The sequence below is a fragment of the Dasypus novemcinctus genome, chromosome 18, assembly GCF_030445035.2.
Source record: "Dasypus novemcinctus isolate mDasNov1 chromosome 18, mDasNov1.1.hap2, whole genome shotgun sequence".
Taxonomy (NCBI): domain Eukaryota; kingdom Metazoa; phylum Chordata; class Mammalia; order Cingulata; family Dasypodidae; genus Dasypus; species Dasypus novemcinctus.
Genome location: NC_080690.1, coordinates 42,639,397 through 42,658,096, shown reverse-complemented (window position 1 = coordinate 42,658,096; position 18,700 = coordinate 42,639,397). Strand labels below are relative to the sequence as shown.

The 18,700-nt window shown below is 39.8% G+C and overlaps 1 protein-coding gene and 1 pseudogene across 1 annotated transcript in view; one reads left to right on the top strand and one right to left on the bottom strand.

Moving 5' to 3' along the window:
• The window catches only part of ABCC11 (ATP binding cassette subfamily C member 11), a gene marked incomplete at its 5' end in the record, with an annotated part of 59,968 nt that extends 52,195 nt beyond the window's left edge, over positions 1–7,773 (bottom strand). Inside the window, 4 exon segments of the mRNA XM_071208986.1 lie at positions 1,822–1,874; positions 4,303–4,460; positions 6,561–6,691; positions 7,699–7,773. Coding sequence (XP_071065087.1) covers positions 1,822–1,874; positions 4,303–4,460; positions 6,561–6,691; positions 7,699–7,773 — 417 coding nt within the window.
• Positions 7,774–7,813: 40 nt separating this feature from the next.
• Positions 7,814–10,598, top strand: LOC111760993 (nucleophosmin pseudogene; annotated as a pseudogene).
• The last annotated feature ends 8,102 nt before the right edge of the window (positions 10,599–18,700 follow it).

Sequence of the window (18,700 nt, the reverse complement as noted above, 5' to 3'; positions counted from 1 at the left end):
CATTACATTAAAAAACATAAGTGGTTCCGATATAAGCCACTCCCCACCCCACCTCATCATTTTTGGAAATTGTATTATTTGAAGATATATACATCACAAAAAAAATGTTATATTAAAAGATATGAGGTTCCCGTATACCCCTCAACCCTCCACTCCACTCCTCCCATACCAACAACCTCCCCCATCATTGTGGCACACTCATCACACTCGGTGAACACATTTTGGGGTACTGCTGTACAACATAGATAATAGTTTACCCTGTAGTTCACACTCTCCCCCAGGACATTGAATGGATGATGGCAGGATATATAATTATAGTCCAGCATCTGACCCTAAAATATCATTTAGGATAACTCAAAGTCCCCAAAATGTCCCCACATCGCATCTCTACTTCCCTCTCCCTACCCTCAGCAAATACTGTGCCCACTCTCTTCACCTCGATGCTAAAATTTCTTCTATTACTGGTCACAATAGTTTTTTAGTAGAATATCAGTAAGTCCACTCTAGTTCATATTTTATTCCTTCATTCTGTGGATGGTGATGCCCTCTCCACCTCTAGATCAAGATAGGCCTTAGATTCCGCATGGACGATGGATGCAATTCCTCTGCATGCAGTTGTAGGCACTCTTGATTCCCTGGTGTGGTGGTTGGCCGTCTTCACCTCTCTGTTAGCTGACCTGGGTAAGACTAATGAACCAGAGAGTAGGAGTCATCATTCTGCTGAGGCTCAGGGCCCTGCTGGCACATGGGCGGTCCAGAGATTCAAGACGCCTAAGTATGGACCATGCCTAGCCCCTACCACAGGTTCAGGAAAAGTGACAGAAGAGGCATGTGTAGAAAAGTCACATCTAAGTCCAGCTCCATCACACTCAGGAGCACAAATTCCAAAGTAGGGCCCTTTGCCATGGCACAGAACTCCAAATCCATCTGCCATGGCCATATACCCCATGGATCTCCGTAGCCTTCAGGAGAACCAGTACCTAGAGTTGTAACTGCTTTGGTTTTTTCTGGGGTGCTGCTGAGGTGTGCATAAGTGCAATCCCTCTGATGACCTCCCAACTCTTTTTGGAAGACTCTTAGCCGTATAAACTCATTTGTCTTTGCCATTTCTCCCTTTTATTCAAAGTTGAAAAGCAGTTTTTAACACTTGATCCAACATGTAGGCTGAAATATTCTGCTGGTCTGAGCTTATGTGATCTATTAACTTTAATAAAAATTGTTTAAAAAGAAACAAAAAATAATAAAAAATAAAATTTATTTGTTAAAAAAATGCAAGGTATTGGTGGAGGGGTTATGTATGGGAATTCTGCACATTATGTATGATTGTTTTGTAAATTTATAATTTACCTGATAAAAAATATTTATTAAAAAAATAAATTAAGAGTCACAAAACCCAGAACTTCCATACCTGAAAATCAACTTCTCCCAAAGGAATCCAAATTATTTTGAAGCCCCCAAAAGTGTGCCCCAATGCTGGGTCACTGAATTGAAAATGTGTCCTTATTTTGACATTCCAATGTAATTATACCAGCAAAACAAGGGCACTGAAACCACTAGTTTTTTGTTTTTTGTTTTTCAAAAACAAAGTGATATGTATTTCAAAAAAGCACCAAAGAAGTTATTGTAAAATAATTAAGATTTTGTTGACTTTTATTTATCTTGGTGTTGCTTAGGATTTACAAAAATCTTAATCTAGCCCTTGGATGCCTCTCAAACATCCACAATCCAGTCTTTCAGCTGCAGTCACCATGTGGCATTTGCCCTTTTACAACCTGACTCCTGTTCCCCTATGTCTGGTTCCTCTACCTGGAAAGTTATTACCCTGTCCATCATGGAAACATTAAGTACTATGCCAAGAGACTCCAGATAAACCCCTGAAAGCAGAGAGCTTGGCAGAATGACCATATCCCTCACTGGCCAACCTTTGTCACAGGGCCCCACTGTAGCACTGCTTATGCTCTAAGCCTCCCAACGACATTTGCAAACAGCTCCAGCTTCTGGCCCTCATCTGTTGCCCAGAATCTCATCAAGTCTCTCATGGCAAATACATCTAGCCCTTTCTACTCTTTACTCCTCCAACCATACACACTCATGCCCAGCCTAAGGCTAGAATGGAACAGACACTGTGAAAATTTTTCTGTCCTACTTTCCTAATCAAAACTCTAGCCTTTTTCTTCCTCCCTGTGTTAAAAAACAACTTTCCCCCATCCCATGCCCATCAGTGGATGGAGCCAGATAACATGGCAGGGGTGGGGGTGGGGGAGTCTGGACCCTACTTCAGTGAGCTAAAAATGTCCCCTGAACCCTGTACGTCAGAGGGTTGGGGATGATATAACTCAGGCCAAACTGTGGTCCCATGCCATGTACATACAATCCACAGAGAAAAGCTCTAGAATTCATTCTGCTTTGACTAAACAAATTCAAGTTTTCCTTAGCTCTCCCACAGCTCTTCTCCCAAATCTACCATATACATTGTTTTTTCAAATTGTGCCTCCTGCCTTCATTAACTGTGTGACTCAGGAACAACATTTCATATCTCTTAAGCCTCAGTTTTTTCATCTGTAAGATGGGAAGACATCTTCCCTGTTTACTTCATAGCCTTATTATGGTGGACAAAGGAAATAATAGCCAGGGTCATGCTCTATAATTGTAGAATAATAACAAGTGTGAAGAATTATGATGGTGAAAATGATGGTGGGAATGATGAAGATGAGGGTGATGATGGTGGTGATGATGTTGCAGCTGCTCTTGCTTCTGCTGCTGGTGCTGCTGCTGGTAGTGATGGTGATGATGATGGCAGCAAATCCCACAGAAACCAAGGCAGCTCTTCTGAGGGATTAGTGAAGATGTACCCCAGAACTCTGCCTCTTAATTGGCAAGCCTATAAAAAGAAACTCTTTCTGCTCTGAAGGTGTGAATGCACAGATAATTTTTATAGCAAACATACAGAAGTTGAGTTATGGCAAAAGATTTGGTGGAAAGATAATGTAAATTATAAAATAAACAAGACAGAATCAGTGACGTAGAAGTGAATGGAAATAAGCCAAGGAAACTTGTACTCATAATGGTTAGAGAAGAGCACACAGACCAATATTTAACTGGTTGTCTATTATTCATCAAGCATTTACTCAGGTACTTTAAACTGAATTTATCACTTCTTCTGATTCTTACCACAATCCTCTAAAGGATCATGAGAAAAATTTTATGACCCACTATTATGTATGTAAAGAAAGGCTCTAGAAAGGGTAAAAGTAACTTCAACATCATAGCTAAGAAAAGGCATGATTCTGACCAATATATGACATCCAAAAATTGTTCCCTGGAACCAGTTTTTTACTAAATAAGTTTGAAAAGCAACGGATCAAGGTTTAACCAGTTTCTATACTGCAGATTTTCTTAGCCTCAAACAGATTAATTTGCTGTGTAAATCTCCAGGATCTGAGTACAGTATGCAACTTTTCACAAACCTTTCTGAAGCCGAATGTTCTTTTTAAGGAAGCTCTTATGCACATTTTGAAAATACCATCCTATATATGGTGTCTCAAGAAGGAGTTCAAGGTAGGCACCTGAGAATGGGATATTTCAAGTCTCTTATTCATTTTTTCCCCAATTCATCCTCTTATTATCTTATAAGGTGCGTGGAACAGGAAACTTAATCACATAATTAATTAGTAATGACTCAAAGATTGGGAGATTGGGTCACTAACCCAAAATTTAATGTTCAGTGCCACAGAAAAATGTCTGAGCCAGGAAAGAAAATCTTTAATTTCTAAACCTTCTGAGGTACTTTGGTGAATTTTTAAAAAGTTGTGAATTCTTTTTCCAGAAAAAAATCTCTAGTCCATGTGTGTAAAATATGCATACTATTACTATTTCAGGAGATTCATGAACCCCAGGTTAAGAACCCTCAGAATGGGGAGGTGATGTGGCTCAAGCAGCTGAGTACTTTCTTACATGGGAAGGTCCTGGCTTCAGTTCCCAGAGCCTCCTAAATACAAAAAGCAAACAAGCAAACAAATGAAAAAACCAACTCAGGGGAGCCAATGTGGCTCAGGGGTTGAGTGTCAGCTTCTCACATAAGAGGTCCTGGGTTCAATCTCTGGCCCTGGTACCTCAAAAAACAAAACAAAACAAACAAAAAACCCTCAGACTAGAGAGGGGTCTCTTGTTACAAAGAAAGAACCAATATCACTTTGGTTGTCTGAAGACTGGCCCTAATTCCCACTCTAAAGCAACACTGGTTACCATCCAATCAAGAGATGTCCTTTAATCAATTTGTTGGCTTGCCCACAATGACTTTACCTTTTGGCATTTTTGGTGAGGCATTATGCACTAACAATGATGGGATGATGTTCTCATCTATATGATTCTGGAAGCCTCAGATCATGAGTAGAGTGAGCCATGACAACGTGAGGTGGAAGAATAGGCCAGCATCATCCAGGGGCTGAGAGGCAGGAAACCTAGTAGAGAAGTTATGGGCAATGTGGTCACTCATATCATACAGACTTAGAGATGGAAACTTAAGTCAAGGTCAAGATGTTGAAGGAATGAATTAAAACTATACAAAAACCATAGTGCAGTCATCCAGATGTGCACACAGTATTTTTCTATGACTATGATATTATATTTAAGAGTTAAAAACCAGAAACAACAAAAACATCCATCAATGGGGAAATGATTTTAAAAAGAGAAAGACACTATCATGCAACCATATCACAGAATGCAATGCAGAATTTTTTAAAAATAGGTTTGCCCTATATGTAGAATATGGAAAGAGCTCTAATCATATTAAGCAAGAAAAATGACCACTTGCAGGTCAAGAAATTAAGTGTATTTTTATTTTTATAAAAAAGGAGAGAAAGCATACAAAAAATATCTAGTACATTTACATCAAATTGATAATAATGTTTGACTTAGAAGAAAGGATTGAAATTGACAAAGGAATAGTAAAAGGATATTTTTATTGTTTTTCCTATTTTTTGCTTACAAAATAATGAAATAAAAAGTAAATAAAAACTTTTTATCATAAGATCAATCTATGAGAATAAAAAAAATGATTGGATTAGGGTGTTGGGATAGTATGTGATTGCTCTACTTTTCATTTTTCAAAAATCAACTTTAATGTTAAGTGTTTCAAATGAAGAAAAATCTACTTAAAAAGATTTGGTGAGAAAGATGGGAAGACGAAAATATCATACTCGTGGGATTTTTGAGAGAAAAATGGGGAGATCTATGGCCTCTTTTCTCCATTCTCTGGCTCGGTATGTCTCGATAGTCCATTGCCCACTAGGGCTGTGTATTTTGGTCAAGGCTGGACACACTCTTGCCAGAGACATTGGAGAGAGGAGCAACTGAAGGGAGAGTGGGAAATTTCATAAGATACACGTGACTGCCAAACATAGACAGAGCATCTATGTGCTGCTTCCAATATTACAAAGGCCCAACAGAAAATACATTTATCCAAGATGAGTTTGCCCAGGTGAACTAAAGTACCAAGGGTTTTTGTTCTTCATGTAGCTTTCATCAATTCAATGCAGTAACAATATAGCTAATATTGATCAGAAGCATGGATTTTTAAAGTGGGAAAACAAATGCAGTCTGTTGATAGATAAAATTTTAGAAAATTTTGGAGAGGTGGAGAGGAAAGGAAATAAATACAAAATGGACTATTGGTGATGAAATGCTGAGGTTTTAAGATCCCATCAATAAACAAATAGGTGCATACATGAACGTAGGCAAGCATGCTTGGGGGGCATTATTCTTGGAGGATCCTGAAAACAAGGTTTAGGAAGCAATTTGGGGGGTGTTTACATTAATCTATGGGTTTTTGGAGAAGGATAAATTGAATTTCTTTACCTCTTAAATAAAAGCTAACTTCATAGGACTTTTAGTCCTTCAATGGCTCCTGCTTACTCTCAGAATGAAGACCAGCATCCTTACTGTTACATGCAGGAAACCGCATGAACCTCCGGCCCCTGCCAGCCTCTACATCTTCACCTCACGCCACAACCCTTATCCAATGACACTGTTTCCTTGTTTTCTGTTCCAGGACACATCACGTTGTTCCTTCCACCTCAAGGCAAGGCCTTTGCACATGCTGTTCCTCTTGCCTTCAACATCCTTTCCCACCTGTCACCTAGTAAATTCTTGTTCATCCTGCACCTATCCATTTACCATTGTTCCATTGTCTGTCAGCACCCCATCTTTCTTCATAGCACCAATCTCATACAACTTTTCATCACATGCCATTTGTGAGCTCACTTACTTATCGCCTTTCTCCTCCATGTGTGGTCCATAATGGCAGAGATCATGTCTGCTTTGCTATTACCATTCCACCATGATCTAACACTGTACCTGGCACATGTAAGTGTTCAATGAATTCTTGGTGAAAGATGAGATGAATGAGTGTACTGATGGTGTCTCCTTGACGTGCCTCAGACTGCTCTGAGGGTACCTGGCTGTGATGGATGATCCTGTGTGTAGAAACATGGTTATGAAACCTCTGTGATCATTGCCCAGTGAGTACAGCCCCTCGTCACCTCGTCAAGACTCATTGTGGCTTGGGGCAAATGGGAATTATTGTTCTCCAGGCAGCACTGTGCTTTCCCTGAGGGAAGACATCTGCTTCCCCCAGAGCTTCAGTCTTCCTCTTCTGCTTGCTCCAGAGGCTATCCTTGAGAGTGTATGTCTTCTCGGAAAATAAAAATCAGAAGGCATCATTGCTAGTCTCAAGTATGTCCTGATAAAGTGTTGGATTGACTGCCCAAGGGCAGATGGTCTTTTCACATCCTTAAAGAAAAGGGAATGAGCACTGGGCCAAGAATCTGGACAACTAGGTACCAGTGACAATAGGCACTTCTCACACTTGCTGGGGACTCTGGTCAGCTCACTCAACCTCTCTGGGTTTTTAGCTCTCTGTAAGCAGCGTAGACACAAATAAAGGGTACAAGAGATAGTCACTTCCAGAATGTGAGACCATGTCCCTCTGAGGGCAAACCTACTAAAAAGAAATCACTAAGTAAAAAGGTAAATCCACAAATATTATGTCACATTTTTGGATAAAGTTGGATACTACTAAAATAAAATATATAATTATAAAGACTTCATATAGAATAAGTAATAATTTAAAACATAGCAAGGGAATTAAGGAAGAAGGTTCATAAAAGTAGCTACTTCAAGCAAGAAGAGTCAGGCAATGAGAAGGGGTAGAAATAATAACTGGATGTGATTGTCAAATCCTACCTGGTGTGTTGGTGATGGATTTATAAGTGCTTAGTATAATAAAACACATAGATAAATAGATAATAGATATATAGATGATAGATACATGATATAAAGATAAATGATAGATTGATAATGACACAGAGAGATGATTGATAGATGATAGATAGGTAGGTAGGTAGATATAGAGATGGATATGGAAAGATAGATGAAAGATAGATATAGATGATAGATGATTAGATAGGTAGGTAGATAGATAGATAGATAGATAGATAGATAGATAGATAGATAGATAGATGAAAGGCTATGTATGAACCATAAAAGTGTATCATGACCAAGGATTATGATTAACCTAGTTATAGGTACCTGAGATCCATTAAAAACAATCAGGGTTAAATTCTTTGACCTAATTTATGACCATTGAGATACCCGTCAACTCAATTTCCTGATGTTTTGATGCTAAAAAGATCCACTTACATAGCTAACTCCTGAAACCATGTCATCACCAACATCCTTGCCAAGATTCGCAAGGCCACCAGAGGAGTCAGGAGTTCAAATATCTTCCTCCTGGTCATTTTCAGTTGCCCTGCCAATGCTTTGTTTCTCAGAATCAGAGAATCCGAAAAGGCAGCAGGTAGGAACAGCTTAGATTTAGTCCTGAGCAGCCCAAGTACCAGCAGCAGGAATCCCCAACAAAAGCAGAAAACTCAGAGGACTTGTACAAAAGCTTTGTAAAACCAGAGACTATTTCTATTTTGGTCTAATGTTTTTCTTTTCTTTTTTTTTTAAGATTTTATTCATTTATTTATCAAGAAAGTGAAAAGGCAATGAACAGAATGGCAACATTTGGAAACCATGTATAGACAAGAGTTAAAGATCCAGAAAATGTAAAGAACATTTATAATTCAAAAACAAGATGACAAACAATTCAATTTTTAAAATAAGTTGGGGGGAAGCGGACTTGGCCCAATGCATAGGGCATCTGCCTACCACATGAGAGGTCCGCAGTTCAAACCCTGGGCCTCCTTGACCCGTGTGGAGCTGGCCCATGCACAGTGCTGATGCACTCAAAGAGTGCCATGCCACTCAGGGGTGTCCCCTGCGTAGGGGAGTCCCATGCACAAGGAGTGCGCCATAAGGAGAGCCGCCTAGCATGAAAGAAAGTGTAGTCTGCCCAAGAATGGCACCGCACACACAGAGAGCTGACACAGCAAGACGATGCAACAAAAAGAAACACAGATTCCCGGTGCTGCTGATAAGGATAGAAGCAGTCACAGAAGAACACATAGCGAATGGACACAGAGAGCAGACAACTGGCGGGGATGGGAAGGGGAGAGAAATAAATAAAAAATAAATCTTTTAAAAAAATAATAAAATGGGCAAGGGACTTTGCAAATTGAAACCACAATGTGATACCACCTCACACTCACTAGAATGTCCATTATTAGAAAAACAGAAAATAACAAGTGCTGACAAGGATAGTGAGAAATAGGAACACTGCACATTGTCAGGGGGAATGTAGAATGGTACAGCCACTATGGAAAACAGTCTGGCAGTTTCTTGAAAAAATAAACATAAAAACAAGAAAAGAAAAAAGTTAAACCTAGAATTAGCATAGAGCCCAGCAAATTCACTTCTGGGTATATATCCAAAATAATTGAAAGCAGGACTCAGATAATTTTATACCAATGTTATAACAGCATTATTCACAATAGTCAAAGGTAAAAGCAACTCAAATGTTCACCAGATGAGTAGATAAATGAAATGTAGTATATACACACAAAGAAATGGGGAGCAGCTGTGGCTCAAGCAATAGAGCTCTTATTTACAATATGGAGGACTAGTTTCTATCCCCATGACCTCTGGGAGAAAAAAGAAAAAAGGGGTCCCAGACCTGTGTGGTGATGTACAGGCCCCTGCTCAGAGTGGAGAGGTGCAGGCCCCCACACAGAAAAGACAATGACACAACCAGATAAGGGAAAAAAAAGGAATATTACTCAGCCTTAAAAAGCAATGGAGCTGGTGTAATTCCATCCTGCATGACTGTTTTCTGGAACAGTGATTGTCATTCTCCATCTGCCTTCTCTCCCACCTAAATGCATGCCACCATGGACATAAGCCCCTGAAAGCCCAGGACTATCTTTTCAGTTGTGAACTAAAGGCAGACAAAGATGATCACTTTAAGGTGAATAATGATGAAAATGACTACCAGTTATCTTTAAGAATGGTGCAAGAGATGAACCACACATTGTTGAAACAGAGGCAATGAAATATGAAGGCAGTCCAATTAAAGTAACACCAGCAACTTTGAAAATGTCCATATGCTCAGTGGTTTCCCTTGGAGACTCTGAAATAACACCACCTCTTGTCTTATGGTGGAAATGTGGTTCTGGGCCTGTGCATATTAGAGGACAGCACTAAGTACCTGTAGCGGAAGATGCAGAGGCAGAAGACGAAGAGAAGGAGCATGTGAAACTCTTAAGTATATCTGGAAAGCGATCTGCCCCTGGAAGTGGTAGCAATTTTCTACAGAAATAAGTAAAATTTGCTGCTGATGAAGATGACAAGGAGGAGGAGGAGGAGGATGAAGAAGATAGAAGATAGTGATGATTTTGATGATGAGGAAACAGAAGAAAAAATTCTAGTTAAGAAATCTATGTGAGGGAAGTGGACTTGGCCCAGGGATAGGGCGTCCGTTTACCACATGGGAGGTCCGCGGTTCAAACCCCGGGCCTCCTTGACCCTTGTGGAGCTGGCCCGTGCGCAGTGCTGATGCACACAAGGAGTGCCAAGCCATGCAGGGGTGACCCCCATTTAGGGGAGCCCCACGCGCAAGAAGTGCACCCCATAAGGAGAGCTGCCCAGCGCAAAAGAAAGTGCATTCTGCTCGAGAATGGTGCCACACACGCGGAGAGCTGACACAGCAAGATGACACAACAAAAAGAAACAGATTTCCATGCTGCCAACAACAACAGAAGCGGACAAAGAAGAACATGCAGCAAATGGACACAGAGAACAGACAACTGGGGCAGGGTGGGGGGAAGGGGAGAGAAATTTTTTTAAAAATCTTTAAAAAAAAAAGAAAAAGAAATCTATGTGATATACTCCAGCCCAAAATGCACAAAAATCAAACCAGAAAGGAAAAGACTCAAAACCATCAACACCAAGATAAAAAAAAAGAGTTAAGAATCCTTTCAAAAAACAGAAAAAAATCTCCTAAAGGACCTTGTTCTATAGAAGACATTAAAGCAAAAATGCAAGTAAATATAGAAAAGTGGAAGTCAAATGCATCAATTAGTGAAGAATTGCTTCTGGATGACTGACTAGGAGGTTATTCAAGATCTCTAGCAGTGGAGGAAGTCTCTTTAAGAAAATAACTTAAATAGTTTGTTAAAATTTTCCATCTTATTTCATTTTGGTAACAGTTGTTATCTGGCTGTCCTTTTTATAAGGCAGAGTGAGAAATTTCCCTACCCTGTGTGATAAATGTCTCCACTTTCTTTTGCCAAGAATGTGTTGTCCAAAATATCTGTTTAGTTTTAAAAGCTGAAACGCCATCCTTTGTTTTGTTTTATTTTATTTTATTTTATTTTATTTTTTTAATTTTTTATTAAAGTTAATAGATCACAAGGTCCTTTGCTTGGTTTTAAATATGTAGTGACATGTTATGATAGGACATAGTTTTTAGCAGCAGTAGTCAGACAAATGGAAATGGTGGTGAGACAAAAATATACATGTGAAATAAACTCAGTATTTTAATTTAAAAAAAGGAATGAAGTTCTGACGCATGCCCCAACATGGATGAACCTTGAAGATAATCATGTAGAGTGAAATAAGTCAGACAAAAAAAGGACAAATATTGCATGATTCCACTTGAAATAGCTATAAGATGCAAATGCATCAAGAAAGAACGTAGAGTCCCAGGGCTGTGGAGCAGGGGGAACAGGGGGTTCATACATAATGAGTTGTAGGGCTTCTGTTTGGGGCGATGGGAAAGTTATGGCAATGGATGGTGGTGAAAGTAGTGCAACATTGTAAATGTTATTAATCCCCTTGAAGGGCATGCTTGGGAGTGGTTGAGATGGGAAATTTTATGTTATATATATGTGTCCACAATTTAAAAAAAAGAGCAACTAAAGTTAATAAAATGCAAGACAAAATCCTGGACTGGATCTAATAATGGAATAGAAAAGACTCAAAAGGACATTATTGGAACATATGGAAAAGCTTTATATCAATGTTAAATTTCTTTTTGTGATAATCTTGCATTGTTGACAGTATTGGAAAGCTACTTTCTAGCTTTCCTTTTTTATTTTTTTATTTTTTTCAAAAAACACTTAAATTTCTTGAACTTGATACCTGTACTTAAGGTGGCTACATAAGTAAACTCCTTGTTCTTAGGAAGGGTCCATGCAAGTATTATGTGTTCAAGGAACATGTTGTACATGTCCCAAATGTTTAGAAAATAGATCGTGATTAGATAGATGGAGGGATGGATAAATAAATAGATAGGAGAAGAATAATCACAGCAAATGTGGCAAAATGTTAAAATTGGTCAATCTATGTATTATGAGGAGGTGGGCATGTTGGATTTCTCTGAACAGGTTTTGTATTATTTCTGCAATTGTCCTTAAGTTTGAAATTTCAAAATAAGAGTTTAAGAAAACAAAACAAAAAGTAAAATTCTCATTATTGAGTAGGAGACTAGGGAGGTGGGGCCATGATATATTACCACATAGCTTATTCACTACACAAAGGTCCCCATCTGTATGAGCCAGGTTCTCCAGAGAAACAGATATGAAAGCCTATATATCATGATATATATTAAAAGGTTTATTATAGGAATTGGTTCATACAACTGTGGGGATTGGCAAGCCTGAATTCCATAGGGCAGCCTGCAAGTACGGAACTCTGATGAAGATGTCAATTAATTCCCCCAGAAGAAACAGGCTGTATGAAGTGGAGATAAAAATTTTTCTTTTAATTCATCCCTCCTTTTCCCCTTCAGACATTACATCTACTATGCAAATTTTACAAAAACCCTGCTGGCCTTACACATAGTTCCAGGGGTCCAAACTGTGAGATGAAAGAAATTTCCAAAGATTCTTCCTGGATAACTACACTTCCAATCCTGAGTTGTCTGACTGGATCCATGTTCAGTCACACACACTTAGCGAAGGGTGATTCAGTTAAACCCTCACATGTAACCATGTTCTCTGGGAACATACTTCCAGGAAGTTCAGAAAGGTCCTTGATAGACCTGCTTCTGGCTCTAGTCTCAGAGAACACTACCTGGGTAGGTTGACAATTTTCCAACTGTGATTTCTTTGTGCTTAACCGTTCAATCCTCAGGTTATCTCTTTCCTCTCTCATTTCATTATAAGCTTGAAGAGAAACCAGGCTACACTTCCCACAATTTGCTTGGAAATCTTGTCAGCTAATGTCCAAGTTCATCACTTCCAAATTCTGCCTTCTACCCAAATCAGAACACAATTTCACCAAGTTCTGGGCCATTTTATAGCAAGGATTTCTTTTCTTCCAATTTCCAATAATACATTCATCCTTTCTTTCTAAGGCTTTGCTGGAAGCATCTTTAACATCCATATTTCTATCAGCATACTGTTCACGATGAATTATGTTTTTTCTAAGACAACACAAACTTTCTCTATAGCTCTCACTAATATTTGAGCCCTCACAATTCTTCCAGCCTCTACTCATTACCCAATTCCAAAGCTATTTCCACGTTTTCAGATATCTGCAGTAGAAGCACCCTACTTTGTGATACGAAAACCTATCTTAGTTTCTTGGCTGCTAAAACAAATACCATACAATGGGTTGGCTTAAATAATGGGAATTTATGGGCTTATAGTTTTGAAACCAGAAGTCTAAACTCAAGACCTCAGCAAGGCAATGTTTGTTCCTGGCAAAGACTGTGATATTCTGGGGCTGGCTCCTGGAAATCCCGGGGTCCTTGGTTATTCTGTCACATGGCAATACACGGGAGATGTCCTTTCCTTTCATTCCTGGGCTCCATTGATTTCCAGCTCCTTGTTTGTGCCATGGTTTTTTTTTCCCCTCTGTGTCCAATTAACTTTGCTTTTAAATATTTCACCCACATTGGATTAGGCCCACCCTTGTTCAGTCTGGGCACATAACTAATAACACCTTCAAAGGTCCCATTTACAAATGGGTTTTCACCCATAAAACTAGGGGTTGGGACCTGAATATGCCTTTTATTGGAGCCATGATACAATCCTCAACACCAACCAAAGAAATGGGGTGATGGGTGGGTACAGAAGGAAGGGCAGCAAATTCCAGATTGAAAGTAATGCAGCCTGCAGCTAGTGATGTGCTGATAAACATTTAACAATGATTTCTCCAGAAAAAGAATACATACTTAAGTGCAAAACTTATTATACATTTTACTGACATGAAGTATGTGTAGCATACAATTTACAAATAATAAAATATACAATACTCTATTGTAAATTTCATATAGCTGATTCTCACAGAAAACTTTCATTGATTTTTGTAAAACTCTTGCATCTGAAGCTAACCTATGGTTGCAATGGGTGAAATAGATTAGTTCCAATATGAATGTCGGTATAAGGAAGGAGGAGGAAAGTGAAACACTAAAGATGTACGGGGTTGGATCTTGACTCATTTGTCAGTGACATGAGTGACTTTATTGAATTGGGTAATAGTTTTCAAATACGAAAGAATACTAAAAGAATCTTTCCTCATTTTTGTGTTATTCACAATGAAATGTAATGTTGTATAAACTTACACAACACACTTGTATGTTTAATCTGCATAATTAACATTTCTTACAGCCAACAAAATAAGAAGCTATGTCTTTAGTAGCCCTTGCCAGTTTCCCAAGTGTGTAAATATTCCCACCATGGCTGATTTCAAACTACCAACCAGGCTTTACCGAATGAGGAGTTGAGAGGAGAAAGCACAGTAAGACATTATTATATAATGTATTACACAGGGTTTCCCAAAGAAACAGAACTGGAAGGATACACTTATATAAATATTAAGAGATTTATTATGGGAATTGGCTCACATGACTGCGGGAATTGGTAAGTCTGAATTCGGTAAAGCTGGGCACAATTTGGGAACTCCAGTGAAGGTGAGGTTGAATTTCCCAGGAAAAGTCGTCTGTATGCCCTAGAGGCATAAATTCTTTTCAACTTCTAAAATCCTCTGTTCTGGCTTTTAAGATCCCCAACTATTGGATGAGGAGATTCCCTTCATTGCTGATTTGTAGATTGTAGATGCAACTAACTGTAGATGCAATTAATTGATTACAGGTACAAATTCATCAACTAAATACCTTTACAGTAACAATCAGGTCAGTATTGGCTTTATCAAACAATAAATAACATAAATTAGCCAAGATGACACATGAAATTAATGATCACAGTCTATCCATTGTCAACTTTATACCCAGACACATCTCCTTATACCATACTTAATCTCCAAATAAAGAAAATCACATTATTATACTTTTAACGTGTATCAACTGCTCTGAATACAACTAAAAATGTACTAACCCTTTTCCCAGAAGAGAATGCAAGTCCTTGGGTGGTATTCACTTTTTTCTTTTTAAACTTTTATTGTAGTAACAAATAAGCAGCACAAAATTTCTTATAACCACAGTCAAGTGTACAAGTCAGCAGTATTAATTATATTCACAATACTGTGCACCATGTGTGATAGTCACTCTTATCCTTGATATCCTGTAACTTAAATTGATGACATAAAGTTAATATAACTTATTTTACATGATAAGGAGATAGGAAAGGGAAGAAAACAAAGATAGATGCTTTATGTTTATATATAAACATGTTCATAACAAAACAAGGAAGAAATACTTGTAACCCTTTCAGTTCTCATTTCTACAACTGGTCATGTAGTCATAGCTCATATTTATAAGTATACCTTCTTTTATCACCCATTCCATATTTCTCTCAGCAAGCACCTTGGCTGATCGTTGTTCTTTGCCTTGTGCGGTAACCCAAACCTTCAATCTTTTTTTTTTTTTTAAAGATTTATTTATTTATTTAATTCCTCTCCCTCCCCCGGTTGTCTGTTCTCTGTGTCTGTTTGCTGCGTCTTGTTTCTTTGTCCGCTTCTGTTGTCCTCAGCGGCACGGGAAGTGTAGGCGGTGCCATTCCTGGGCAGGCTGCACTTTCTTTCGTGCTGGGTGGCTCTCCCTATGGGGCGCACTCCTTGCGCGTGGGGCTCCACTACGCGGGGACACCCCTGCGTGGCAGGGCACTCCTTGCGCACATCAGCACTGCACGTGGGCCAGCTCCACACGGGTCAAGGAGGCCCAGGGTTTGAACTGCGGACCTCCCATGTGGTAGACGGACGCCCTATCCACTGGGCCAAGTCCGTTTCCCCAAACCTTCATTCTTGATGGTTCTGGGCTGTTAGTAGTCCTACCTGGATTTGATTGTTGCAGTTTTTCATTGGATTTAATCACAAGGCATGTAGTACTAAGAGACAGCCTAAGGGATCGCCTGTGTTACAGGGATGTCCTTCCTTACCTCCCATTGCGAAATAGTAGCCCAATTTCCCCTCAGTGATCAGGATCACTCACCCAAGCCAATACAGTGACTCTCTTATTTGCCTCTTGATTCATGGGCATGAGGAGCCCAAAGTGACCAGGTAGCAGTCTTTACTTCCAGTTCAAAGGAATCATTGTTGTATCTCCTGGTGGAAGCGCTCCTCCTTTTGGAATTAAAATCTCTAGAACAGCAGAGCATAAAGTTGCAGGGACAAGAAGTGAAATTTTTTCTAGTGGCTCAATAGAGGTAATAGCTAGTGGTGTCACTATCCTTTCCTCTGTTTGATTCCTGGACCCGTGAATGCTGGCTATGGAAGAAATAGCACTTTAGAGTGGATGCTGACATAGAGCATGTACAGACTCTTGGAGATCACTGCCCCAGTCTTGCAAGGTGGTCCCACCCAGTTGGCACCATAACTGAGTCTTCTAAAGGTCATTCCACTGTTCTATCCATTCAACTGCTTCAGGATGAGGGGGAACATGGTATGACCAGTGAATTCCATCAGTATGGGTCCATCACCACACCCCATTTGCTGTGAAGTGAGTTCCTTGATCAGACACAATGCTGTGTGGTATACTATGGTGGTAAAAAGACATTCTGTAAGTTCATGGATAGTAATTTTAGCAGAAGCATTGTGTGCAGAGAAGTGCAAATCTGTATACAGAGTGTGTGTCTATTCCAACATGAACAAAACACTGCCCCTTCCATGAAGGAAGTAGTACAATCTCATCAATCTACCACCAGGTAGCTGGCTGATTACATCAGGGAATGTTTCAATATCAGGGACTAGGTGTTGGTCTTTGCTGCTGGTAGACTGGGCGCTTGAGTGCTCAGCAGTGGCTGTGGCCAGGTTGGTTTTGGTGAGTGGAAGTCTACGTTGCTGAGTCCATGCATAATCTCCATTCCTCCACCATGGCCACTCTGCTCATGATCTCATTAGTCAATGACGGGAGTGGTTGGGGAAAGAGGACAACTGATACCCACAGGTCATCCAATCCATTTGATTATTAAAATCCTCCTCTGCAGAAGTCACCCTTTGGTGAGCATTCCCGTGGAGCACCAATATCTTTGTGTTTTTGCCCATTCAGAAAAGTCTATCCACATACCTCTCCCCCAGACCTCTTTGTCACCAATATTCCAATCATCTTCCTCCCAAGTCCCTGACCATCTGGCCAAACCATTGGCTACAGCCTATAAATCAGTATACAAATACACCTCTAGCCATTTCTCCTTCCAAGCAAAATGAACAACCAGGTGCGCTGCTCAGCATTTTGTACACTGGGAAGATTTTCCTTCACTACTGTCCTTCAGGGGCATCCCAGAATGGGGCTGTAGTGCTACAACTGTCTACTTTTGGGTGTTGGCTGCATATAAGACAGAACCATCTGTAAAGTAGGCCCAAGTTTTCTCTTTGTCAGTCAGCTGATCATAGGGAAATCTCAAAGGGGCCATAGGCATGGACTGACAGAGAAGGTAATTGACAGGAGTGGGGGTCACAGGAAGTTAGTCCACTTCCTCACATAACTTATTTATGCCTTCAGAGCTTGTTTGAACCCTATCTTGTATATACCACTTCTATTCTATGATGGATTGCTGCTGTGCATACACAAATTTGTGGCTTTGTGGCTTGGTGACTTGGTGGGTCAAACAACACCCGGTTCATGATGGACAGCTCAGGTCTCATGGTAACTTAGTGGCCCATGGTTAAGTGTTTGGTCCCGACTAAGGCTCAATAGCAGACTAAAAGATGTTTCTCAAAAGACAAGTAGTTAACTGCAGAGGATGGCAGGGTTTTGCTTCAAAATCCTAAGGTCCATACTGTGATTCTCCTATAGGGGCCTGCCAAAGGCTCCAGACCAAGCACCTCTATTTGCCACTGACACTTCCATCACCCTTGGATCTGCTGGATCATGTGGCCCAAGTGGCATATCAGCTTGCACAGCAGCCTGGATCTATTGTGGAGTCTCCTTTTGTTCCAGTTCCTACTCAGAAGTAGAAGCTTTTCTGGTCACTTGGTAAATGGAATGGAGTACCACACCCAAATGAGGAATATTTTTGTGGGAAACAAAGGCATGTTGTTTCCATGGAAGCAAGTTACTTTCTGACCACTGGGTCATGCTGTCCCTAAAGATAAACGTGCAGGTGGCTAATCTCTCTGGGAAACATAACATTCCAGCAGAACCCAGACTTGATATCTCAAGTAACCTGGGCAACAAGATTAATGAGTATATTTGTTTCAATAATATAATAGAACATTATGAGCTTTGGTAACTATCTTATCCACTGTGCACTGTGTTTTCATTAATGAAGTTATGGGAATAGTTAGCTAGAATAGTTGCTAGTTCTCACGGTTGCTTGGGGTATATAAAGAAACCCCTGATATTAATAAACTTCTCTGATGAGCTTGAGAAATCAATGTTCTCAGATCCCCTGATCCCAATCTCTCTTTGTCTTTCATTCCCGATACCCTTTGGGCCCATCACTCCAACATTTGGCATCCAACGTGGGGCCCGAAGTAGGGACTGCAGCAGAGATTCTTCCACAACAGTATCGGGAACGCGGAACTGAAAACCTTCCTGAAAGGTTGAGGCGTCCATCAAAGGGTGACTCTAGTCTGACCACACAGTGGTAAGAATTTTAGTTAATACTGTTTTCTGCTAGCATCAGGGTATGGGTAATCAACCAGGATGGATGGAAGAATATTCACAGGTACTAAAATCTCTTTTAAATACTGTCGGAGTCTCAGTAAAAACTGCTAATTTACTTCAATTTTTTGCTCTAGTACAAAAACACTGTTATTGGTTTCAGCCACAAGGAAAAAATCTTTTAAATCTTAAACAGTGGAAACAAGTAATGAAGGCACCACTTAGAGCATACCAAAAAAGAAAAACTATACCCCT